The 26296-nt window shown below is 39.9% G+C and overlaps 2 protein-coding genes across 3 annotated transcripts; one reads left to right on the top strand and one right to left on the bottom strand.

The window, feature by feature from the left end:
• Nucleotides 1–26296, top strand: LOC103525002 (chorion peroxidase-like). The gene is made up of 9 exons (XM_026820240.1): nt 1–579; nt 10664–10800; nt 11000–11139; nt 20862–21024; nt 21186–21588; nt 21714–21787; nt 22259–22626; nt 24671–24973; nt 25843–26296. Exons 1-9 carry the CDS (start codon nt 57–59, stop codon nt 25925–25927), a joined length of 2196 nt encoding a protein of 731 aa, XP_026676041.1. The 5' UTR covers nt 1–56; the 3' UTR covers nt 25928–26296.
• Nucleotides 13275–17000, bottom strand: LOC103524992. 2 transcript variants are annotated; one of them, XM_017449829.2, is made up of 3 exons: nt 16983–17000; nt 15452–15709; nt 13275–13918 (listed from the first exon to the last, which is right to left on the bottom strand). In XM_017449829.2, exons 1-3 carry the CDS (start codon nt 16983–16985, stop codon nt 13553–13555), a joined length of 627 nt encoding a protein of 208 aa, XP_017305318.1. In that variant the 5' UTR covers nt 16986–17000; the 3' UTR covers nt 13275–13552. The 2 variants fall into 2 exon arrangements, with proteins under 2 accessions (XP_017305318.1, XP_008488260.1); XM_008490038.3 differs by lacking the exon at nt 16983–17000 and having other exon boundaries at nt 13276–13918; nt 15452–15772.

Genomic DNA, 26296 nt, shown 5'->3' with positions numbered 1-26296 from the left:
TATGTTCAGTCTTTCAGTGTATCTTCTCACGAGAGCATGAGCAGCACTGAGTTACCATGCGTAGTACGAACTATAAATCTTGCCTGGTGTGCGCGTGTGTTTTTCTCTCGCAACTAGTCAGTACTGAGTGCCTTCGTTCTAAAAGGCAAAGCTCAGCACGTCAGTTTTTCCAACAAACATTTCTCAACCCATTTCAACAGTTCACCGCACAAAGGCCGCAGTTTTCTTCGGAAGTGAACGTCAATGTAGATCCCTTGCCGCAGTTTACTCTAGGGCAGCGGTTTAATGGGGAAAACTTCAACGGTCAGTTTCTAGAGAACCGGTTGGATAATCGACCTCAGCAGACATTCCAACAGCAAGTCCAAGCTGTTCCTGATAACCAGCAGGTGGATGGTTCACCAAATGGTCAACTAGTCACCCCCTGCGCCACACGAAGTGGTGAAGCAGGCAAATGTACGCCGCTAGTCAAATGTATTTCATTCTATGCGGAACTACAAGAGCTGCAAAGTCAACCTTGTAACTTGAACGCCAATGAGAGAGGAGTGTGTTGTCCTCTGAGGAGTCAACCAGGTGGAGGAGGTAAGCATTGTAACTTTCGTGTAGGAAGTAGACAAAGTTTTACCTATTTATTTTGCCAACATTTCGGATTAGTTCCAATCCGGTAACTAGGCAGGTATACTTCCTGAGTAAGATGTTTAATTACCTAAACCTACCTACCTTAAACAAAATAAATATAGTACTATAACTAACTACCTACGATTTACGAGTATGTTGATGTTTTCCACACAATTCGCGTTTACTATTTGTCGGTCTATAGTAAAATCCTGGCAACATATAGTTGTGGTACCCAGTGAAGATCTACATACTTGGTCATACTAAACAAGAAGAGTATAGATGAAGTTATGTTTATGTGATCTTCAAACTTAAGGTCTCAGATGAACCTCTTCCTACATGTCTATTGTCTTTTCCAATTTTTATTGTTCCGACTAAATCAGTTCAATGAAATTATTTACAATAACAAAATGAGTCATGGATTAAATTAAAAAGAAAGAAAAATATTATATGACAATTTACGTGTGGGATGATCCGCTACTCACTTCAAATCAGATATGACTAAGATCAAGAATTGGAATTTTATATGTACCTATTTTATTTGCAGACCGGTTTTATTATTATGAACTTTCTTTCTTATTTTTCCAAATAAAGACTGGAAGGTTTGCTTTTTAACGGATTACAATAGTGTAGGTCAATATATTCGTACCCGTGATTTAATGGGATGAAATTATTTACAATAACAAAATGAGTCATGGATTAAATTAAAAAGAAAGAAAAATATTATATGACAATTTACGTGTGGGATGATCTGCTACTCACTTCAAATCAGATATGACTAAGATCAAGAATTGGAATTTCAGTTATATGTATTTTATTTGCAGACCGGTTTTATTATTATGAACTTTCTTTCTTATTTTTCCAAATAAAGACTGAGAGGTTTGCTTTTTAACGGATTGCTCTTAAGCCCGATTCTTACAATAGGGAGTGTTGAAATCAAGTCACAGTATGCTCACTCCCATTTAATCGCCTGCAAAATATTTCACCGTTTAACAAACCATGATTAGAGCCCGACCTCTTATAGTGGGTCTCGGGCTTTAGATGTCCAATTTTTTGATTCCATAACTGATTACTTCTGGTCAATGACTTCGCAAAAGTTTGACCATAGAATCTTGTTCCACGCTTGATCATGTGATTTTATCTTGATTGTGCTCGATTGCTCTTAAGCCCGATTCTTACAATAGGGAGTGTTGAAATCAAGTCACAGTATGCTCACTCCCATTTAATCGCCTGCAAAATATTTAACCGTTTAACAACCATGATTGGAGCCCGACCTCTTACAGTGGGTCTCGGGCTTTAGATGTCCAATTTTTTGAGTCCATAACTGATTACTTCTGGTCAATGACTTCGCAAAAGTTTGACCATATTAGAATCTTGTTCCACGCTTGATCGTGTGATTTTATCTTAATTGTGCTCTTTTTTGGATCGTCGTCTTTTCAGACACCTCCTACCTGAATTGATTTACTGCCCAAACTAGTGGAAGGGTGTGGTGTAGCACTAATATGAAGGTTGTTGAATTCCTCTCCAAATCTTGTGCCCATTGAGGTGGGTTATAAATAGAATTATCATTATTGAAATTGTAAGTAGGTATTAGCTTCGTATTTCTGAAGTGAAATTTCTCATCTTTCGGTAGAAAATTTGGCGCCTCTCCAAATCTTGTGCCCATTGAGGTGGGTTATAAATAGAATTATCATTATTGAAATTGTAAGTAGGTATTAGCTTCGTATTTCTGTAGTGAAATTTCTCATCTTTCGGTAGAAAATTTGGCACATCCACTAACATCAAGAATTACCAAAATTAAGACCTTTTTCAAGATGGTATAGTTACAAGGTCCATACACTGCAAATTCAACTATCACTGGTTGATAACGTTCTGTAGTGAAATTTCTCATCTTTCGGTAGAAAATTTGGCACATCCACTAACATCAAGAATTACCAAAATTAAGACCTTTTTCAAGATGGTAGGTAGGTATACTTACAAGGTCCATACACTGCAAATTCAACTATCACTGGTTGATAACTTTCTGGCATCTTACCAAAATTAAGACCTTTTTCAAGATGGTATAGTTACAAGGTCCATACACTGCAAATTCAACTATCACTGGTTGATAACGTTCTGGCATTGTTTACCACTGTCCAATAAGTCACAATGTTGAATTTCTCTATTTGACGATGGCGTCTAACGTTGAAATAATTATTAGTTTATTGCCCTCACTACGTTCATATTAATTACTTTCCTATCTACCGGGGTATTTATTCGAAGAATTGCAGTTAACAGATACCAAATTTTGAACGTATTACAAGCAGTTGTTGTGAGCAACAAACATCCAAAAATGGTGTCAATTTTCTCAATATTTACACTTAACATCACACTTCCCCTCAATGAGTCCGTTGCAGTTAACAGATACCAAATTTTGAACGTATTACAAGCAGTTGTTGTGAGCAACAAACATCCAAAAATGGTGTCCATTTCCTCAATATCTACACTTAACATCACACTTCCCCTCAATGAGTCCGTGGTAGTTGTAGAGGATCACATACACTCATACACACCATCTAATGGGCTGATTTTCCCTTTAATTTCCCCCCAGACAGCGGTAAATCAGGAATCCTGAGACCGCCTCCCCCGCCCAATGTACCCATCCCTCCCCTTATTTCCTCAATATCTACACTTAACATCACACTTCCCCTCAATGAGTCCGTTGGGAATAGATAAAGACAAAGGAATCAACCGAGAGATGGTGGTTCGAATCCTAGAAGTGACATGATAAAGCTATGAAGGAAGATCATTTATAAGATAACGTTTAAACAGATTATTTGATTTTTGATTATTTCCTACAAATCAATTCTAGTCAGTAAGTTCGAAAATGGCGTTCTTTCTTTCCTCCTTCTATTTTCCTATTCATCATAGAGAAAACAAGTTTTCATATCCGGGCACGTGCAGAAAGTATTGGAATGGGAAAGTACAATATCTCTATTATTTTAACTAGGTCCCTACCTAGTACCTAGTTACCTAGATATGTAAATAGGTTCCTATCTTCCTATACGGAATTACGGAGTAGTTGGGTGGAGAAAGGAGAAACTCCTTTGGAGAATCCTGCCACTTAGGAAGCGTAAAAAATAAATATCACGACTTCGAAAATTCCATACGTAATTTTCCGATTTAAATTGGGAAAGTACAATATCTCTATATTATTTCAGTGGCCGTAACCCCGCGGGGTATAATTAAGGAGCGCGGTATCGCTCCGCCCCGCCCTCGGACCTGGTGGTCAGCCTCTTTCATGTGTTTTGGATCCTTGTAGAATTGTTTCAAGCTGTAGTACATAGCTTCCAATCTCCCAGTCACAGTGTCAGCGGGTGAATATTGATCCAGGGTGTACGGGTCATGAAATGTTGTCGGTGCCTGAGTGGTTGGGAACTTTCGTCGCTTTTTCGTGGTTACATTTGGGTACTGTTTGCGGGGCGGGCACCAAAATCCTGACTGAAAATCAAATGGAATTCAGATATTGCGTTTAGATTGATGCGTTTAGATGGATGGTTGACTGGAAGTAAGTACTGCGAGTGGAGAATAGGAATGAACAATATGGAAGTAGTTTACTCCCAAAGTTTAAGTACCGTCTTATGCTAAAATAAACTATGGTCTTTAGTACTAGCTCACGGAAAACGTTCTACTTTCGTCGCTTTTTCGTGGTTACATTTGGGTACTGTTTGCGGGGCGGGCACCAAAATCCTGACTGAAAATCAAATGGAATTCAGACGTTGCGTTAGATGGTTGACTGGAAGTAAGTACTGCGAGTGGAGAATAGGAATGAACAATATGGAAGTAGTTTACTCCCAAAGTTTACCGTCTTATGCTGATATAAACTATGGTCTTTAGTACTAGCTCACGGTTTCGTGGTTACATTTGGGTACTGTTTGCGGGGCGGGCACCAAAATCCTGACTGAAAATCAAATGGAATTCAGATATTGCGTTTAGATGGTTGACTGGAAGTAATTACTGCGAGTGGAGAATAGGGATGCACAATATGGAAGTAGTTTACTCCCAAAGTTTACCGTCTTATGCTGATATACACTATGGTCTTTAGTACTAGCTCACGATATACCTACATTACCTAGGTACCTATAGGTATTTACGAAAAGAAGGGGAAAAAATCGCACGCGTATGAATATTTTATAAGATGTGAGCTATAAAAATCATGGAAATGGGAAAATTTCGCATTTATTGATGAGAAAGGGGTTTTCCTCCTTTAAAAAACAAAACGTGTTTTTTTCTTCGTAAATTTTGTATACGTACTCACAAAACAGCCACTTTAAGCTCACAAAACATTCCCTCCCCCATTTATGGTTAGCTCTTGTAGGATCAGCAGTATGCGATGAACTTTGATAAAGATCATGGAAATGTGTGTTCCATGTCTTTATTCCTCTATTGGCATAGGTTTTTCTCATTTTCTAACAAACCTATTCATAAAAAAAACGTATTTTCGTTAATTTCTTTTCATAATTACATGGTTACACACAGCATTTTACGACTATGTCTGTAGTTCTGTAAGTAGGTATACGTATACAAATTCAAACTTTCGCCTATTGACTGTTACACCAAATTTGGCCACTGGATGCAAGCTTTAGGCGGTTTAGGGGGTTCCGTTACCTATGGGCCAAATCCAGGGCCCAAAACCCATGCTTGGCAAAGCCCGCTGGTACAATACTATTGTTATTATGATTATTTGATTATGTTAGAAGATTTGTAGAAGCTTAAACCCATTATTTTAGGGCTGTTTGCCCCTTCACCTAAGCCTCGGATTGGGCTTTTTGTCTATGTTAGAATTGCTCATAGAGAAAACAAGTTTTCATATCCGGGCACGCGCAGAAAGTATTGGAATGGGAAAGTACAATATCTCTATTATTTTAACTAGCTACTTAGATATGTAAATAGGTTCCTATCTTCCTATACGGAATTACGGAGTAGTTGGGTGGAGAAACTCCTTTGGAGAATCCTGCCACATAGGAAGCGTAAAAAAAAAAAAATATCACGACTACGAAAATTCCATGCGTAATTTTCCGATTCAAACTGGGAAAGTACAATATCTCTATTATTTCAGTGGCCGTAACCCCGCGAGGTGTAATAAAGGAGCGCGGTATCGCTCCGCCCCGCCAAGTCAAAGTTTGCCCTTGCTACTAGAGATATATGTTAGAATCTGTTAGATGATGTTCGATTTTTCCAGGTCGAGCTTACACTCAGAAATTCGAATTGAGTCCTAAGGAATCTGGATACACCCGATTATATGATCCTGATTTGAACGCTGGGATCACCAATGTGTTTGCCTCAGCTGCCTATAGGTTTGGACACTCCCTCATTCAAGGAAACTTTCAGTAAGTTAAATAATGTTTAACATGGGTTAAGTTTATTTATTTATTTTTATTGAACAAAGTGAGATTAAAGTTTTACTTGTTTATTACTTTCTATTTTTCCTTTGGTTTACCTGTCTTTTTATTTATTTTATTTATTTTTTCTTGAAATTGGGCAAGGAAATTATCTTATTGAATTTAGGACCTGATGGTTGGTGGGGCCGTTATTCCGAGTGAGTTGTACAAGTTCACTGAACCACTAATATGAATTATCTTATTGAATTTAGGACCTGATGGTTGGTGGGGCCGTTATTCCGAGTGAGTTGTACAAGTTCACTGAACCACTAATATGTACCTACATATCTGACTGAATATCACTCCCCTCCCCTTTAATTAAGCACCTTTACAGACCCTCCATTCTTCCACTTTGTAGACTAATAATGTTTTCAATCCGGGTCATTGTTCTATCTATGTTCTATCAACATCCTTCTGTCTCCCTTTCTCTCTCTCTCCCTTTCTTTCTCACTCTCCCTTTCTCTCTTCTAATTCCTAAAATTACAATTACAAAAATTACAATTATGTTTCTATAACATAGGGTGTTAAGAAAGCAATAGGTACTTAATAAATTCTCTCTCTCTCTACAGTGGGTACGGAAAGTTCCTCTCTCTCTCTCTCTCTCTCTCTCTCTCTCTCTCTCTCTCTCTCTCTCTCTCCCTCCCTCCCTCCCTCCCTCCCTTTCTTTCTCACTCTCCCTTTCTCTCTTCTAATTCCTAAAATTACAATTACAAAAATTACAATTATGTTTCAACTATAACATAGGGTGTTAAGAAAGCAATAGGTACCTACATAATAAACTCTTCTCTCTACAGTGGGTACGGAAAGTTTGGCAACATTCGCGAGAACATGGTGATGAGCAAGCAACATTTCAAACCGTTCACCCTGTATAAGCAGACCGCCTTTGACGACTTCATGCGAGGACTGAGTGGACAGCCGGTGCAGAAAGCAGATCGCTTCTTTACACGAGAGGTAACATTCTGAAAACTAAAACAACTTATCTTCCACCTGGGGCAAACCTTATGCTAAACAGGATGAAGTTCGTTCTCGGAACGGTGGGCTTTCTGTACGTAACTGATAAAAATAACCTCGTGAAAAAGAAGACAGAGAAGAGACCAAACACTTGATAGAGGGAACTATAACTATGGAGGTTTAATCGAAGGCATAACGAAGACAGGATAGGAGAAAGCCAGCCGTTCTGAGAACGAACCTTATCTCTAGGGTATTCAAGGAGGGGCCATATTATGACGGTGAAAAGTAAGCTGTAAAATCTGCTGCAAATATTAAGCCAAGACAAAAGACAGAACAACGTTATCATTCATTCTCTCTCTCTCTCTCTCTCTCTCTCTCTCTCTCTCTCTCTCTCCCTCCCTCCCTCCCTCCCTCCCTTTCTTTCTCACTCTCCCTTTCTCTCTTCTAATTCCTAAAATTACAATTACAAAAATTACAATTATGTTTCAACTATAACATAGGGTGTTAAGAAAGCAATAGGTACCTACATAATAAACTCTTCTCTCTACAGTGGGTACGGAAAGTTTGGCAACATTCGCGAGAACATGGTGATGAGCAAGCAACATTTCAAACCGTTCACCCTGTATAAGCAGACCGCCTTTGACGACTTCATGCGAGGACTGAGTGGACAGCCGGTGCAGAAAGCAGATCGCTTCTTTACACGAGAGGTAACATTCTGAAAACTAAAACAACTCATCTTCCACCTGGGGCAAACTTTATGCTAAACAGGATAAAGTTCGTTCTCGGAACGGTGGGCTTTCTGTACGTAACTGATAAAAATAACCTCTTGAAAAAAATATACATAAATAATTAAAATAAATTATCAGCCTGCGACTTGACAGAGAAAAGACCAAAAACTTGATAGAGGGAACTATAACAATAGAGGTTTAATCATCCCGAAATCGAAGGCATAACGAAGACAGGATAGGAGAAAGCCAGCCGTTCTGAGAACGAACCTTATCTCTAGATCGACGGCGTCGACCATGTGTGAACACAGCTTTAAAGAGAAGAATACGGTTTCAGTCGGCGTCGACTATGTATGGACACTGCTTTACAGGCGAGTGTCTTGACTTCTACACGATAGGTGCTGACTTGGGTATTTAAAAAAAAAAAAAGTTCAAACTCACACGTCGCACAACCTCAACCAGAGGCAGATTGAGTCTCTCCTCTCGCTTAGCGGGTGGCATGAAGTACGAGTACAACATGCATACGCCCTGACTCAACATGGTGATCTTATCTCTAGGACAGTTTAGGATAAAATTTGTTTCCCGCGAGAATCTGACCCGCGACCTAGCGCTTTCAAGGCAGACGCTCTTCCTTCCAAGCTATCCAGGCTGCCTTAAAAAACAGGATTAGAATAGTATAGAGGGACAAGGACTCTGATTATATAGTTTCCCTCTGTAAATAACGTTCAATAATAATAATAAAAATAGTATAGAATCTAGATCCTTACTTCAATGCCTGGTTTCATTTCAGATAACTGATCGACTATTTCAAGGAGAGGGTGCTACTGGGTTTGACCTGTTCGCATTCAATATTCAGAGAGGTAGAGATCACGGGTTACCCGGGTATAATGATTGGAGAGAAGTGTGTGGTATGAGACGAGCCAGGACTTGGAATGATCTGGAACCCTTTATGGATACTCAGGTAAAATAATAGAATAGAATATACCTTGTTTATCCTGCCAGAACGTAGAGATCACGGGTTACCCGGGTATAATGACTGGAGAGAAGTGTGTGGTATGAGACGAGCCAGGACTTGGAATGATCTGGAACCCTTCATGGATACTCAGGTAAAATAATAGAATAGAATATACCTTGTTTATCCTGCCAGAATGAGACTGAAAAGTCCCTTTACTCCCGAAGTCTAAACAAGGTACAAACAACAACAAACATTTCAGAGGTAAAGTCAAAATAATAGTGCCTATTTATACTGCTTGATGAGGACTACAGGTAAAATAATAGAATAGAATATACCTTGTTTATCCTGCCAGAATGAGACTGAAAAGTCCCTTTACTCCCACAGTCTAAACAAGGTACAAACAACAACAAACATTTCAGAGGTAAAGTCAAAATAATAGTGCTTATTTATACTGCTCGATATGAGACTGAAAAGTCCCTTTACTCCCGAAGTCTAAACAAGGTACAAACAACAACAAACATTTCAGAGGTAAAGTCAAAATAATAGTGCTTATTTATACTGCTCGATGAGGACTAAAAAATCCCCTTGCTCCAGCAGTAAGCTACTACTGCTACTATCGTGGTCTATAATAGTAATAGCCGGCAGGTCGGTCAAATTCCTCCGAAAATTTTAAAAACAATGTTCCTACATGTGTTATTTTAGGAGAGGTCAATTCTAATGCCTGCCACACACGTTCAAGCATGCTTGACGGGCGGCCTGTCAATCAAGAAGCTTGAACGTGTGTGGCGGAAAAAAGGACATAGGCAACAGGCAGCCTGAAATGCCGCCTACTGCACGATCCTTGGGAGCAGCAATCGGCTCCGAGAATCCGAAGAAGGGAAGAGCCAAGTTGACGAACCCGTTCTTGTACTTCTCAATATCGGTGAAACCTGAATAGATATAAACAATAAATAAATTAATCAATTATGTATTCGGAACTTGTCACAAAGGTAATGAGTTACTTAGCAAAGCTAAACCTGTGGGAAACTTGATTAAACAAATGTCCACCTCAAAATGACCCTACTAAATTTTCAAGTCGCTACTAGGACTCGAACCCCCAGACCCCTGGGGACAAACTATGTCCTACACACAAATTTCGTTCTCGGAATGACTGGCTTTCTCCTATCCTTCTTCTCTCTCCGGTTTTGGGACGAGATGATCTACTGTTCCCCTTATCAAACTTTTTTTTTTTTTTTTAATTTCTATTAGGTACCTAATTATTTTTCAACAAAGTGTTACATACATCGGAATGACTGGCTTTCTCCTATCCTTCTTCTCTCTCCGGTTTTGGGACGAGATGATCTACTGTTCCCCTTATCAAACTTTTTTTTTAATTTCTATTAGGTACCTAATTATTTTTCAACAAAGTGTTGCATACGTAGTAATGAAAGGAATATTACCTTTAGCAAGTTTGATGAGTTCCAAGCAGACAAGTCCAGCCACAACACTGGTAGTTGTTGCAATGGCTGGGATGATCTTGCCAGCTATCAGCTTGCTTGTATGTCGGTCAGCTGGAGTGATTCCATAGTTTGCTGCTCTCAAGTTCGAAGCAGCCACAATGAAGTCCATGTGAAGGTTGGTGTCATCATCCTTTTCAAACTCTAGAGGAGTGATGTGTAGGCCTGAGGAAATGGGAGTAAAAATTTAGATCCTAGTCTGATGACCTAAATATGATGTATAAGTAGGTACACCTAATCTAAATGTTATTAGACAAAAATTTATAGGTCTCCACTCTCCACATCGATTCAAACTGGGAAAGTACAATATCTCTATTATTTCAGTGGCCGTAACCCCGCGAGGTGTAATTAAGGAGCGCGGTATCGCTCCGCCCCGCCAAGTCAAGAAAGTTTGCCCGTGCTATACGCCACAGAGAAAGTAGCCGTTTTCAGGTAGTTGTAGAGGATCACATACACTCATACACACCATCTAATGGGCTGATTTTCCCTTTAATTTCCCCCCAGACAGCGGTAAATCAGGGATCCTGAGACCGCCTCCCCCGCCCAATGTGCCCATCCCTCCCCTCACCCCTCAACAACTGAACCAAGCCGCTATGGTGGCCATTCAGCGCATCCAGGATAGACTTAACCTACAGGAGAATCTGGTCCTGAATCGGATCGTCCTCAATCCAGACACTCCGGCAGCCAGACATCAGGAATTCTTCCCCACGACTAACGCCACCTTGCAAACGGGAGAGAAGGCTCAGAAGTCTATCGAGGCGAGTGTGGGCCTTGTCAATGAGTGAGTATGAAACTTGCTAAACAGGAACAGTCGGACTGTTCAGTCAAAACTATCTTTATCTGGTCCTGAATCGGATCGTCCTCAATCCAGACACTCCGGCAGCCAGACATCAGGAATTCTTCCCCACGACTAACGCCACCTTGCAGACGGGAGAGAAGGCTCAGAAGTCTATCGAGGCGAGTGTGGGCCTTGTCAATGAGTGAGTATAAAACTTGCTAAACAGGAACAGTCGGACTGTTCAGTCAAAACTATCTTCTATATCATAATTAGTCCAATAATTATCGCCCCGACAGTTATCAAATATTGAGAGACATTGGTTTTCGCAGATTGAGTCCTCTGTTATATTGGTCCTCCGTTATTTTTCTTTTCTAAGAAAGAATACTTACCTACTGTTACGACGTAGGTGTGAAAAGACAACGCTTGCGTCTATATCTTTGACAGTCAAGTGCATCTGTAGGATCTAAATCAGTAGTTCCCAAACCTTTCTGAGTGCCTTGTCCCTGAACGAGGAGAGATATTAACAACTTGAAGCTGTGTCCGCACACGGTCGATTATCCGTCCGTCGCGTTGATCGATGTCGACTGAACCGTCTACACTGCCTATATATCATAATTAGTCCAATAATTATCGCCCCGACAGTTATCAAATATTGAGAGACATTGGTTTTCGCAGATTGAGTCCTCTGTTATAGTGGTCCTCCGTTATTTTTCTTTTCTAAGAAAAAAATACTTACCTACTGTTACGACGTAGGTGTGAAAAGACAACGCTTGCGTCTATATCTTTGACAGTCAAGTGCAACTGTAGGATCTAAATCAGTAGTTCCCAAACCTTTCTGAGTGCCTTGTCCCTGAACGAGGAGAGATATTAACAACTTGAAGCTGTGTCCGCACACGGTCGATCATCCGTCCGTCGCGTCGATCGATGTCGACTGAACCGTTTACACTGCCTAGACAACATAGATTTCCCCTCGTCGCGACGATCGACGGCCGTCGACTATGTGTGGACACAGCTTAACAACAAATATTCTTCTTTTTTTACGACATAGAAGAAAACACGGGGTTTTACCCTTTTAGGTTAATTTGGACAATGGGGATGTATTTTATTTCCTAATACTGGACTCCACACACACACATTTCGAAAGAACTCCCATTTAACGTATTCAGATCGGAATGTAATGGGGTACTTGCTCTAGGTTGATGTGGTGCAATAGTCCTACATACTGGACTCCGCACACGGGAATTTCGTTGGAAAAGTGTCCTATTTCAAAGTAATGCTCTAGGTTCTAGGTAGTCTACCAGCCTAGTTAGCTTAGTTGGTAGAGCGTCTGCCTTGTAAGCGCTAGACCGCGGGTTTGATTCCCGCTCGGGATTAACGTATTCAGATCGGAATGTAATGGGGTACTTGCTCTAGGTTGATGTGGTGCAATAGTCCTACATACTGGACTCCGCACACGGGAATGTCGTTGGAAAAGTGTCCTATTTCAAAGTAATGCTCTAGGTTTTAGGTAGTCTACCAGCCTAGTTAGCTTCGTTGGTAGAGCGTCTGCCTTGTAAGCGTGACTCCGCACACGGGAATGTCGTTGGAAAAGTGTCCTATTTCAAAGTAATGCTCTAGGTTTTAGGTAGTCTACCAGCCTAGTTAGCTTATTTGGTAGAGCGTCTGCCTTGTAAGCGCCAGACCGCGGGTTTGATTCCCGCTCGGGATTTTATCCTGATGGGATAATGTTCGTTCTGGGAACGGCTTGCTTTTTCCTATCCTGTCTTCCTTCTCTCTTTGATCTCGGGACGATAAGACCTTAGCTGTTACAGTTCCCTCTGTCAAACCCCTTGAAAAAAAATCTTGGTACCGCTCGGGATTTGATCCTGATGGGATAATGTTCGTTCTGGGAACGGCTGGCTTTCTCCTATCCTGTCTTCCTTCTCTCTTTGATCTCGGTACGATAAGACCATAGCCGTTACAGTTCCCTCTGTCAAACCCCTTAAAAAAAAAAATCTTGGTAGTCTAGGTTGAGAACGCTGGTTCTAGATAAATCACTCTGAATCCCAGAATCAGACACAAAAATGAATCCACCGGTTCTGTGCTCAAGATAATTAGACGAGGAAGAATTAAATCTGACCCTGAGTACTCAGACCGAGGTAAGAACTTGGAGGTTCTTTGGTAACCCTGCTCCTGCCTCCTGCTGATTAAATCTTTGTTGACGCTAATTTTTAAATTAACCCCTAATCAAATGGAAGCGCCCGAAAATTTATTGATATTTATCCATATTGTGTTATCTTCTATGTGGAGGTTCTTTGGTAACCCTGCTCCTGCCTCCTGCTGATTAAATCTTTGTTGACGCTAATTTTTAAATTAACCCCTAATCAAATGGAAACGCCCGAAAATTTATTGATATTTATCCATATTGTGTTATCTTCTATGTCTATGACATTTTTTATTATAGCTATAAGGGTTTGGTTTGCCTGTAAACAGATCCTTTCATGGGGGCTTTCCGGGACGATTCATCACATCAGCAGACTATGAAGGGACTTTTCAGTCTCATCCTAGCAGTATACAACATTTGGTCTTGATAAGGGCCCTCTATAGCTGAATCTCACATCTCCTATTGTCTCTGATCATATTAGGTCACTCACATCTTTCAGCTCCTCATACTCTCTGAGTTTCTCATTTTGCAGTTTCCCCAGCGCTTTGTTCTCAAGGCTCACCCAAGTATAGTCTGTGATCCCATCTTTGATATCGTGCTTCTTAATGATATCTCGGACCTGGTGGTCAGCCTCTTTCATGTGTTTTGGATCCTTGTAGAATTGTTTCAAGCTGTAGTACATAGCTTCCAATCTCCCAGTTACAGTGTCAGCGGGTGAATATTGATCCAGGGTGTACGGGTCATGGAATCTTGTCGGTGCCTGAGTGGTTGGGAACTTTCGTCGCTTTTTCGTGGTTACATTTGGGTACTGTTTGCGGGGCGGGCACCAAAATCCTGACTGAAAATCAAATGGAATTCAGACATTGCGTTTAAATGGTTGACTGGAAGTAAGTACTGCGAGTGGAGAATAGGGATGAACAATATGGAAGTAGTTTACTCCCAAAGTTTACCGTCTTATATGCTGATATAAACTAACAGAGAGTCAATGTGAGACAGTATTAGTTCTGACCCCCCATCACTGTCTATTAAGTGTCTACTGCCTAATGCCTATAGTAACTTGATATTGGGGAATTGAAGCTAAATGGTAAAATGGACTTTACAAAGGATGACGGGTTTAGCCACGGGCTCACAGTTTATAACGTGTATTTCACTGACTTTGTAGACAGAGAGTCAATGTGAGACAGTATTAGTCCTGACCCCCCATCACTGTCTAAGTGTCTACTGCCTAATGCCTATAGTAACTTGATATTTGGGAATTGAAGCTAAATGGACTTTACAAAGGATGACGGGTTTAGCCACGGGCTCACAGCTCATAACGAGCCTATAGTAACTTGATATTGGGGAATTGAAGCTAAATGGACTTTACAAAGGATGACGGGTTTAGCCACGGGCTCACAGTTTATACAGGGAGTCAATGTGAGACAGTATTAGTCCTGACCCCCCATCACTGTCTAAGTGTCTACTGCCTAATGCCTATAGTAACTTGATATTGGGGAATTGAAGCTAAATGGACTTTACAAAGGATGACGGGTTTAGCCACGGGCTCACAGTTTATAACGCAAGTAAAACGTGTATTTCACTGACTTTGTACATTAATGTGTCTATTCTGTTCCATCTCTCACAAACAGCATTACAGCTAGGTGCGGACAAACGTCTATTGGCTAATCCCCATTAGGAACCAACATATCTTTGGTAATTAAACATCTTACTCAGGAAGTATACCTGCCTAGTTACCGGATTGGAACTAATCCGAAATGTTGGCAAAATAAATAGGTAAAACTCTACTTCCTACACGAAAGTTACCATGCTTACCTCCTCCACCTGGTTGACTCCTCAGAGGACAACACACTCCTCTCTCATTGGCGTTCAAGTTACAAGGTTGACTTTGCAGCTCTTGTAGTTCCGCATAGAATGAAATACATTTGACTAGCGGCGTACATTTGCCTGCTTCACCACTTCGTGTGGCGCAGGGGGTGACTAGTTGACCATTTGGTGAACCATCCACCTGCTGGTTATCAGGAACAGCTTGGACTTGCTGTTGGAATGTCTGCTGAGGTCGATTATCCAACCGGTTCTCTAGAAACTGACCGTTGAAGTTTTCCCCATTAAACCGCTGCCCTAGAGTAAACTGCGGCAAGGGATCTACATTGACGTTCACTTCCGAAGAAAACTGCGGCCTTTGTGCGGTGAACTGTTGAAATGGGTTGAGAAATGTTTGTTGGAAAAACTGACGTGCTGAGCTTTGCCTTTTAGAACGAAGGCACTCAGTACTGACTAGTTGCGAGAGAAAAACACACGCGCACACCAGGCAAGATTTATAGTTCGTACTACGATATCTTTAGGATAGGGTGATTTACTTGGTAGTACTCACTGAATCGAAATATGTTTCATATTCATTGAACGTCGTTTTCGTCGGACCGTTGGGATGAACATGGCGGGTTGTTGTAGTTGTAGGAGCGTCTGTAATAGTTGTAGTTGTAGGAGCGTCTCTAACTTTCTCCGTGGTTGTTTGATCGGTTACTTTCCTAGGTCTACCTCTTCGTCTCTTGGTAGTAGGATCAACGCTGTCGCCAGAGCTTGAGACAACATAGCAGGCTAGCAATAATAGGAACAATGGTCTAGTTGTCACCATGCTGCGTTCAATGTTAAGGTTGTCTATACTGTCAGTCCAATGTGTGTTATCTCTCCATCTTCCTCGGTCTATTGTTCATCCGATTTCTTGTTATTCATTATTCTCTGTTTATTCCTTCAATTAATTCTTCTCTGTTTGTTTGTTTCTTCTTCATTGTTGTGAAGATGAACATGTGTTTGTTCTAGCTAATAATTGACTTACAGCTGATTTCTTTTCTTGGATGTAATTCAATGAGTCCGCTATTTGTGTATTATTGATTTCTCGAGTTTTAAAATTAAATATGTGAGGACTGTAAGGTACAACAGAATAAATTAAAAGGTAGCTACAAACATAAATGTGCTTCTAAGAACGAATAATTAATTTTGTTTTTAAGAAACATATTGTACTATATACCTTTATGTATCTATGTACCCACATAACATAAATCCACAAATAGTAATACAATGAATAAGGCTTAAAATACGTACCTACCGTTTGTAAAAGTTTCTTGTACGAAGTTTGCGAACTGCAAAGTTTGGAATTGGAGAATTGTTTCGTGGAATAACTCTGCTGAACTGCAAAGTTTGGAATTGGAGAATTGTTTCGTGGAATAACTAAGACTGCTCTGCTGGTGAAGATCTAATTATAACTTTGCTTTACAATTTCTTTTCTTGGATGTAATTCAATGAGTCCGCTATTTGTGTATTATTGATTTCTCGAGTTTTAAAATTAAATATGTGAGGACTGTAGGGTACAACAGAATAAATTAAAAGGTAGCTACAAACATAAGTGTGCTTCTAAGAACGAATAATTAATTTTGTTTTTTAAGAAACATATTGTACTATGTACCTATATGTATCTGTGTAGTCTGTGTACCCTGTACCCACATAACATAAATCCACAAATAATAATACAATGAATAAGGCTTAAAATACGTACCTACCGTTTGTCAAAGTTTCTTGTACGAAGTTTGCGAACTGCAAAGTTTGGAATTGGAGAATTGTTTCGTGGAATAACTAAGACTGCTCTGCTGGTGAAGATCTAATTATAACTTTGCTTTACGATTATGCTGAAACCAGACGATGCCAATCGGAAATGGATTTTTATTGCAAGCAATTTTATTTTTTCCATCTTCGCTGAAAATTAGCTTCATAAATAATACAATAATAGGATGCGACCCAAGAATTAGCTGGATAAGAAGTAAAGCTGTTGAAAATTAGCTTCATAAATAATACAATAATAGGATGCGACCCAAGAATTAGCTGGATAAGAAGTAAAGCTGTGTAGTCACCATGCTGCGTTCAATGTTAAGGTTGTCTATACTGTCAGTCCAATGTGTGTTATCTCTCCATCTTCCTCGGTCTATTGTTCATCCAATTTCTTGTTATTCATTATTCTCTGTTTATTCCTTCAATTAATTCTTCTCTGTTTGTTTCTTCTTCATTGTTGTGAAGATGAACATGTGTTTGTTCTAGCTAATAATTGACTTACAGCTGATTTCTTTTCTTGGATGTAATTCAATGAGTCCGCTATTTGTGTATTTATTGATTTCTCGAGTTTTAAAATTAAATATGTAAGGACTGTAAGGTACAACAGAATAAATTAATTTTGTTTTTTAAGAAACATATTGTACCATGTACCTATAAAATTAGGTAGGTACAAAGGTATTCTTTAATCACGATCGAATAAACTACGGGCTAAAAAATTCCCGGAGGGACGGACCCAGCTTGTTAAGAAACATATTGTACCATGTACCTATATGTATCTATGTACCCACATAACATAAATCTACAAATAATAATACAATGAATAAGGCCTAAAATACGTACCTACCGTTTTTAAAAGTTTCTTGTACGAAGTTTGCGAACTGCAAAGTTTGGAGTTGGAGCATTGTTTCATGGAATAACTAACATTGCTCTGCAGGTGAAGATCTAATTATAACTTTGCTTTACGATTATGCTGAAACCAGACGATGTACTGGCATCGGAAATGGATTTTTATTGCAAGCAATTTTATTTTTTCCATCTTCGCTGAAAATTAGCTTCATAAATAATACAATAATAGGATGCGACCCAAGAATTAGCTGGATAAGAAGTAAAGCTGTGTAGGTAGGTACATATATAACCAGCCTCAACCTATCTTAGCATACAGGCATACTCCAAGTTGCTATTATTTACTTACCCAAGACAGTTATTGTGGAATTAGTATGCGAGCATTCCTACGTTATTCTCATACGTGTATGAAATGTTCATTTGAATTGCTCGATTCCTGTGATTGTGTCTTGTAATAAAATAATAAGTACAAGAAATGATCATTTTCCAACGGGTATGTGTGGAAAATTTTTGTCATTACTGTCATAATCTTCATCATTATTACCTACAATCCACAGCAGCCCCTCTTTTATTCTATACTTACCACACGCTAAGTATAGAGGGCTGATACTGCTTCCTAGAAAGGTGTTCCACATTACCTATTCCCGATATTACGTAAACGTGTGAATAAATATGACCTAAATCCTATGGGCTTTATGGATTTCCCAATAATAAATATAGCGGATTATAGCCTATGCTCATAGAGAAAACAAGTTTTCATATCCGGGCACGCGCAGAAAGTATTGGAATGGGAAAGTACAATATCTCTATTATTTTAACTAGGTACCTACCTAGTTACTTAGATATGTAAATAGGTTCCTATCTTTCTATACGGAATTACGGAGTAGTTGGGTGGAGAAACTCCTTTGGAGAATCCTGGCACATAGGAATCGTAAAAAAATTATTACGTAAACGTGTGAATAAATATGACCTAAATCCTATGGGCTTTATGGATTTCCCAATAATAAATATAGCGGATTATAGCCTATAATCATAGAGAAAACAAGTTTTCATATCCGGGCACGTGCAGAAAGTATTGGAATGGGAAAGTACAATATCTCTATTATTTTAACTAGGTACCTACCTAGTTAGCTAGATATGTAAATAGGTTCCTATCTTCCTATACGGAATTACGGAGTAGAGAAACTCCTTTGGAGAATCCTGCCACTTAGGAAGCGTAAAAAATAAATATCACGACTGCGAAAATTCCATACGTAATTTTCCGATTTAAATTCCTAGGATTCGTCAGCGTCCTTTGGAAGCAATTAAGGTAGAGCGTTCATACGAGCGTTTTCAAACTCACGCTGCTAGGCGCCACTTTAGGCGTATTGACGTTCCTGACACCAAACAATGTTGAGTTGAAGTTCGGTCACTGTAAGGCCCGTGTCTGTCTGTGGTCAAAGAAGAAGTTTTCCAAATACTTATCATTATTTCCGAAGAACGGTCACACTTAGGAGTAAGGACTATACTTGTGAGAGATATGAAGCGGACAAAGAGTTTCAATCTGAGCTTGGCAAGCATAGTTGAAGTTCGGTCACTGTAAGGCCCGTGTCTGTCTGTGGTAAATGCTTATCATTATTTCCGAAGAACGGTCACACTTAGGAGTAAGCTACCAGTCCTAGGATTCGTCAGCGTCCTTTGGAAGCAATTAAGGTAGAGCGTTCATACGAGCGTTTTCAAACTCACGCTGCTAGGCGCCACTTTGGGCGTATTGACGTTCCTGACACCAAACCATGTAGAGTTGAAGTTCGGTCACTGTAAGGCCCGTGTCTGTCTGTGGTCAACGAAGAAGTTTTCCAAATGCTTATCATTATTTCCGAAGAACGATCACACTTAGGAGTAAGGACTACCTACACTTGTTAGAGATATGAAGCGGACAAAGAGTTTCAATCTGAGCTTGGCAAGCAGCAATTCGGGGTCGAGTGCATTGGAATTGGAACACATGCCTTCAGGCACACACCATTTGTCAAGGATCCAGGTTTACCTTGCCCTTGGCATCAGTGTATTTTGACGCACGAACCACTATCTCATTAGGAATAGTTTTTACCTCCTACACCTAATTAGGATGAGTTCTACTGTCAAATATCAAAGTTCTAAAACAACAACAATACAAATGCACATAGGGATAGTAAATATGGTAATACATATGATTATTTTATAAACAACACCTAGGCAAACAATAATTAGCAATGTAATTGCATTTTCAAACAGCACCGCACCGGCTTAGGAACAGATGAATTCAAACAGATAAAAGGAAATTTACGCCTAGCCGTAAAATTTCAAGCGTATTGAATCGAAACTGGGAGCTGGGAGGCATATTGTTTTCTGTTCTTATCTTGTCCTGGGAGCTGGGATTTTCTATTGTCCTGTATTGGTCATGCTAATATGACTCCCATTGCATTTTTTTATTATCGTTCCGTATATGTAATGCATTATCATGAATCCATGACTGAAAATTGACATCCCGTCGATTATTTTTCTATGTACCGTGACGTCATTTGGAAAATCAAGTTTTCTAATTGGGCCCCTCCGTGCCCCAGCTTCTAATTATCTGGTTCTGAAAATAGCTCCCATGATCGGAATTATTGCTAACTCAATATGAGATTTATTGATAATTGTTCGAGGATGGAGTTTCCATAATAGATTAGAACTGTGGTTCTTCATTTGGTTGGGTGGAAAAGGTGATTTTCAGAATCTTATCTTCAATTAAAATCGTAATAAACATGAGAAGGAAAATCGATCATGTAACTCAAATTAAAGTTCTTGGTAGAATTTTCCTGTTAAGATTGACTTTGTAATTGGTATGGAAATAAAAGTAAAGGAATTATTGCTAACTCAATATGAGATTTATTGATAATTGTTCGAGGATGGAGTTTCCATAATAGATTAGATCTGTGGTTCTTCATTAAGTTGGGTGGAAAAGGTGATTTTCAGAATCCTACCTTCAATTAAAACCGTAATAAACATGAGAAGGAAAATCGATCATGTAACTCAAATTAAAGTTCTTGGTAGAATTTTCCTGTTCATAGATTTATTGATAATTGTTCGAGGATGGAGTTTCCATAATAGATTAGATCTGTGGTTCTTCATTAGATTGGGTGGAAAAGGTGATTTTCAGAATCCTACCTTCAATTTAAACCGTAATAAACATGAGAAGGAAAATCGATCATGTAACTCAAATTAAAGTTCTTGGTAGAATTTTCCTGTTAAGATTGACTTTGTAATTGGTATGAAAATAAAAGTAAATAGCTAGAACTTTCAAAAGACATTTACGTTTTGTAAAACTCTCACTGTTTCAGTTTCAACCTTACTCCAGAACAAGGCACATTTGCTCTTCCAAAGTTCAGCATTTTGAATACAGTCCTCGCTGATACATGTCCCAAGATTACAACATGTGTGCCGTTCAAATACAGAACACCAGATGGTTCATGTAATAATCTAGAGAACATGGCGTGGGGTAAGGCCGGTACCCTCCAGAACAAGGCACATTTGCTCTTCCAAAGTTCAGCATTTTGAATACAGTCCTCGCTGATACATGTCCCAAGATTACAACATGTGTCCCGTTCAAATACAGAACACCAGATGGTTCATGTAATAATCTAGAGAACATGGCGTGGGGTAAGGCCGGTACTGCGTACCAGAGGATATTACCGCCTAAATATGAGGACGGTGTTAATGTGGCAAAGTTTCGTTCAGTCACAGGAAACACATTGCCCAGTGCGAGGGCTATCAGCACAGGATTTGCCCAGGACTTTGATGTGCCTTCAGAGAACTACACCCTCCTGGTGATGCAGTGGGGTCAGTTCCTAGACCATGACCTTACCCATACACCCATCAGTAGAGGTCAAGGGGGCTCCGGTATTAGTTGCTGTAGGAATGGCAAAATATTGGAACCTGAGAACTTGCACCCCGACTGCTTCCCTATCAATCTACCACGAGATGATCATATCTTCAGCAGATTCGGTGACACATGCATGGAGTTTGTAAGGTCACTACCAGCACCTCGACCTGAATGTAACTTTGGACCATGATGAATGCGGGCGAGATTCTTCAAAAATTCGCGAGCACTGACATTGGCATTGCCAATGAAACTTAAAGTCTGACGTCAAGATAGTAGCTGAACCCACGTGCTGGTTTCATTAACTTTGGACCTCGTGAACAACTGAATCAGATCACTGGGTATCTGGATGGCTCTAATATCTACGGCTCCTCCCAGGACTCACAGGATTTCACTTTGGACCTCGTGAACAACTGAATCAGATCACTGGGTATCTGGATGGCTCTAATATCTACGGCTCCTCCCAGGACTCACAGGATTTTTCACCATGCTGCGTTCAATGTTAAGGTTGTCTATACTGTCAGTCCAATGTGTGTTATCTCTCCATCTTCCTCGGTCTATTGTTCATCCGATTTCTTGTTATTCATTATTCTCTGTTTATTCCTTCAATTAATTCTTCTCTGTTTGTTTGTTTGTTTTTTCTTCATTGTTGTGAAGATGAACATGTGTTTGTTCTAGCTAATAATTGACTTACAGCTGATTTCTTGGATGTAATTCAATGAGTCCGCTATTTGTGTATTATTGATTTCTCGAGTTTTAAAATTAAATATGTAAGGACTGTAAGGTACAACAGAATAAATTAAAAAGTAGCTACAAACATAAATGTGCTTCTAAGAACGAATAATTCATTTTGTACAGGATTTCCTTCGTCTCTTCAAGGGTGGCTGGCTGCGAGCTCAGAATGTCCGAGGCAAGATGTTCCTTCCAGCTAACTCTGGGGAATGTACAGATCAGGCGTCCAAGGCTTCTTGCTTCTCAGCAGGTGATGGACGGGTCAATGAACAGATAGAGTTGGCAGCTATTCATATGCTGTGGCTACGAGAACATAACCGTGTGGCTACCATCCTAGCGCAGCTGAATCCAGAGTGGAGTGATGAGGCGTTGTTCCAAGAAACAAGACGTATTATCATAGCAGAGTTACAGCACATTACTTACAACGAGTTCCTTCCTATTATCCTGGGTGAGTACCTACCACAAACACCGAAAAAGCACTTTATGCAACATATGTAAGTATGTAGAAGGTCCCATTTAAATCCAAGCACTTTCTACAAAACATTTATTGCTACCAAGACGGCATTTTGTACTAACGCAGCTGTTTTCACATCACGCTATCTAATCTAATTCTTGCCAACCTCGTGATTATGGTATGGCATTTAAGCTGGCAGCACCTTACATAGAATAGTAAAGAGCAGGTAAAGTAACGCTAAGTGTACAGATTTTATGAATTTTTTATTGCTCTGTCTTCACCTTGTCTTGTATTCCCGGAGATTTCCTTTGAGTTTTTGTTTTTATCTTCTTCCTCGGTCTATTGTTCATCCGATTTCTTGTTATTCATTATTCTCTGTTTATTCCTTCAATTAATTCTTCTCTGTTTGTTAGTTTCCTGTGATTGATATTGATTAGTTATCATGATCTATCTCGAGAACAGTAAGAGATAGAGACTTGAAATTTGGTATGTAGCTGTCAAATGTCACAAGGATACTACACGAAACTTTTGGTTTAGACCGGTGCAACGCTTGGCGGCATTTTACCGCTTTTTGGCGGTTTTCGGTGTATTTTAACAATATCTTGAGAACGTATGAGCTAGAGACTTGAAATTTGGTATGTAGTTCACAAATGTGACAAGGATGCAACACAAAACGTTTGGTTGAGATAGGTGCTGCGGTTGGCGCCATTTCGACCGCTTTTGGACAGATTGCGACCGTTTTTTTGGTGGTTTTCAGGTATACCGACTAAACGGTTAGAGATATTGTAAAAGTTAGGGTAAAAGAACACTCAAATAAGCATTATTTAATAGGATAAGGAACCCCCACCAGAGCTCGTACGTGAGGCTCGATCTTCTTCTTGGATACCTGAGGAGAAACCAATAAATATCTGTTGTTGTTTACTAATGCAAAGAAATTGATTATTATGTCATTTTCCTACGCGCGTCCCAATATTTTCCTACAATATCATTGCTTGCTTCCACGGCAGGGCAAGTAATTAAGTGTGCTGCATTTAGGTTGCGACCAATAAATATCTAAATAACAAAAATAATGCTCTTGAGTGGAAGGTAACCACTAGGCGAGGTTACGGCCAGAGGCGTTCTCTACCACCTAAACCTTAGAGTTCCATTATTTGTGATGTTAATTCTTCTGTATGGGTTGATTGGTCGACGGCGTCGAACAGCACACTAGTTCCATTCCATGGCTTGTAAAGTTGTTGTCATATCAGTAAATCCTAAGATTATGAGAATATACAATGTATATGGACACTTTTCAACTGACCCTAAATGTATAAAACCAATAATGGGTCTAATATTGTGCACTAGGCGAGGTTACGGCCAGAGGCGTTCTCTACCACCTAAACCTTAGAGTTCCATTATTTGTGATGTTAATTCTTCTGTATGGGTTAATTGTTACCTTTAGAAGGAAGTTATTAACTTAGCTATCAATAAGGGACATACAAAAAAAAGGACGATTGGACATTTTGTTTTTACCTCTTTCTATCTCATTAGGAATAGTTTTTACCTCCTACACCTAATTAGGATGAGTTCTACTGTCAAATATCAAAGTTCTAAAACAACAACAATATGGTGATCTCAAGCTTGTGTTCGTTCTGGAAATAATCCAGGAATTGTTTCAGCGTCATCTCCTGGTTGATTTCGAACCGATCCCACAGGGTCCACTCGACGTCGTAGTATTTCAACTTGGGAGCACCCTTGCTCCAGCAGTAAGCTACTACTGCTACTATCGTGGTCTATAATAGTAATAGCCGGCAGGTCGGTCAAATTCCTCCGAAAATTTCAAAAACAATGTTCTTACATGTGTTATTTTAGGAGAGGACAATTCTAATGCCTGCCACACACGTTCAAGCATGCTTGACGGGCGGCCTGTCAATCAAGGAGCTTGAACGTGTGTGGCGGAAAAAAGGACATAGGCAACAGGCAGCCTGAAATGCCGCCTATTGCACGATGAAAATTCAATCATTCAACCTGCCTATTATGCCCGCGGGCATCATATTTTTTTGTAGAATTGTTACATAGTTCTAACCGGAATTCTGCTTTCAGAGTATCGCCCGATTATCTCGCCTCTACGAAAGCGTGGATGATGTAGACCTGTACACCGCTGGTCTAGCTGAATTTCCGCTCCCCGACGCCATGCTAGGACCTACCCTGGTGTGTCTACTGGGTGACCAATTCTCTCGTCTGAAGCGAGGTGACAGATTCTTCTACGAGGAGGGAGGTCAGCCCTCGACATTCACCCAGGATCAGCTGAGGGAGATTCGTAAGACGAGTTTAGCGCGAGTTATCTGTGACAATGCTGACAATATTCAGGTCATGCAACCCCTGGCCTTCCTCAAACCTTCCATCGTGTAAGTAAAGGAATTTTTTAAGGTTATTTTGTTAAGAATATTTAAATACTTGTCATATCGTTCCCCGATTGAGTTATCTGTGACAATGCTGACAATATTCAGGTCATGCAACCCCTGGCCTTCCTCAAACCTTCCATCGTGTAAGTAAAGGAATTTTTTTAAGGTTATTTTGTTAAGAATATTTAAATACTTGTCACAAATATCGTTCCCCGATTACCTCAAACCTTCCATCGTGTAAGTAAAGGAATTTTTTAAGGTTATTTTGTTAAGAATATTTAAATACTTGTCATATCGTTCCCCGATTATTACACCTAGATGAAATTTTACGACTTGACTTGGACTCGAACCACCAACCTCCAGATCCAAAGTCCAACGCGTTACCAACTGCACCACTGAGGTTGGTTACCGCACTTACCACTACACCCATTTTAAAATTAACTGTAAAGCTGTGTCCACACATGGTCAACTTCGTCGACCAACTAGGCGATGTTGTACATCCATGTTGTCGAGGCAGTGTGCGGTTTCAGTCGACGGACGATCGACGAGGTCGACCACATGTGGACACAGCTTAAAACTCCTCATCGAATGGCCAAGAGGCCCGATGAATAAAGAGAACTGTAACTACTGAGATCTTAGCGTCCAAAAACCAAAGGACAGGAGAAAGCTAGCCGTTCCGATAACAGACCTTATCTGATCAGGTAAAAATTCACCCCGGGCGGAAATCTACCAGCAAACTAACGCTTACAGGGTAGACGCGCTACCCTCTCCAAGTTAACTAGGCTGTCTCAAGACGGATCAAATTGCCATTTACCTATGACCCTTCTAAGCCACTTTTGCTTACCAATATGAATGTTCTTTATTTGTTCCAGGAACCAAAAAGAGGCATGTGAAAGTGAAGCTATTCCTCAACTAGATCTACGGGCATGGTTCCGAGAACGACCTGCAGTTAACTGAACGCAAAAGTAACTTCCACTCCGGGTCTAGAACACTAAGTCAAGAAACTTCATGTTGGTCAAGAAGTATTTTTATGTATCTACCAGTTTCCAATGGATCACTGAAGTTAAACAACAATGCGCGTGGTCAGTATCCGGATGGGTGACCGCGTGTTGCTGACTGGATGAAGTTAAAGTGAGTAGGCAGGTAGCTTGTTGCTGAATGGAAGGTATGACCTTCGTCACTAAACATCACATCCGTTCACAGTGACGTTAAACTTTTTTTTTTGTCAAACATGCTTTGAGTTTTTAGTCACTTGTTTTAATTTATTTATACCTGATGAGTATTTTATATTAAAGTAAATTAGTTTACTTAAAATTAAAGCATACT

This window comes from Diaphorina citri, unplaced genomic scaffold, assembly GCF_000475195.1.
Source record: "Diaphorina citri unplaced genomic scaffold, Diaci psyllid genome assembly version 1.1 scaffold131, whole genome shotgun sequence".
In the NCBI taxonomy this organism is placed as follows: Eukaryota; Metazoa; Arthropoda; class Insecta; order Hemiptera; family Psyllidae; genus Diaphorina; species Diaphorina citri.
The sequence above is the reverse complement of the archived record's forward strand: the minus strand, read 5'-3'. Positions and strand labels throughout refer to the sequence as shown.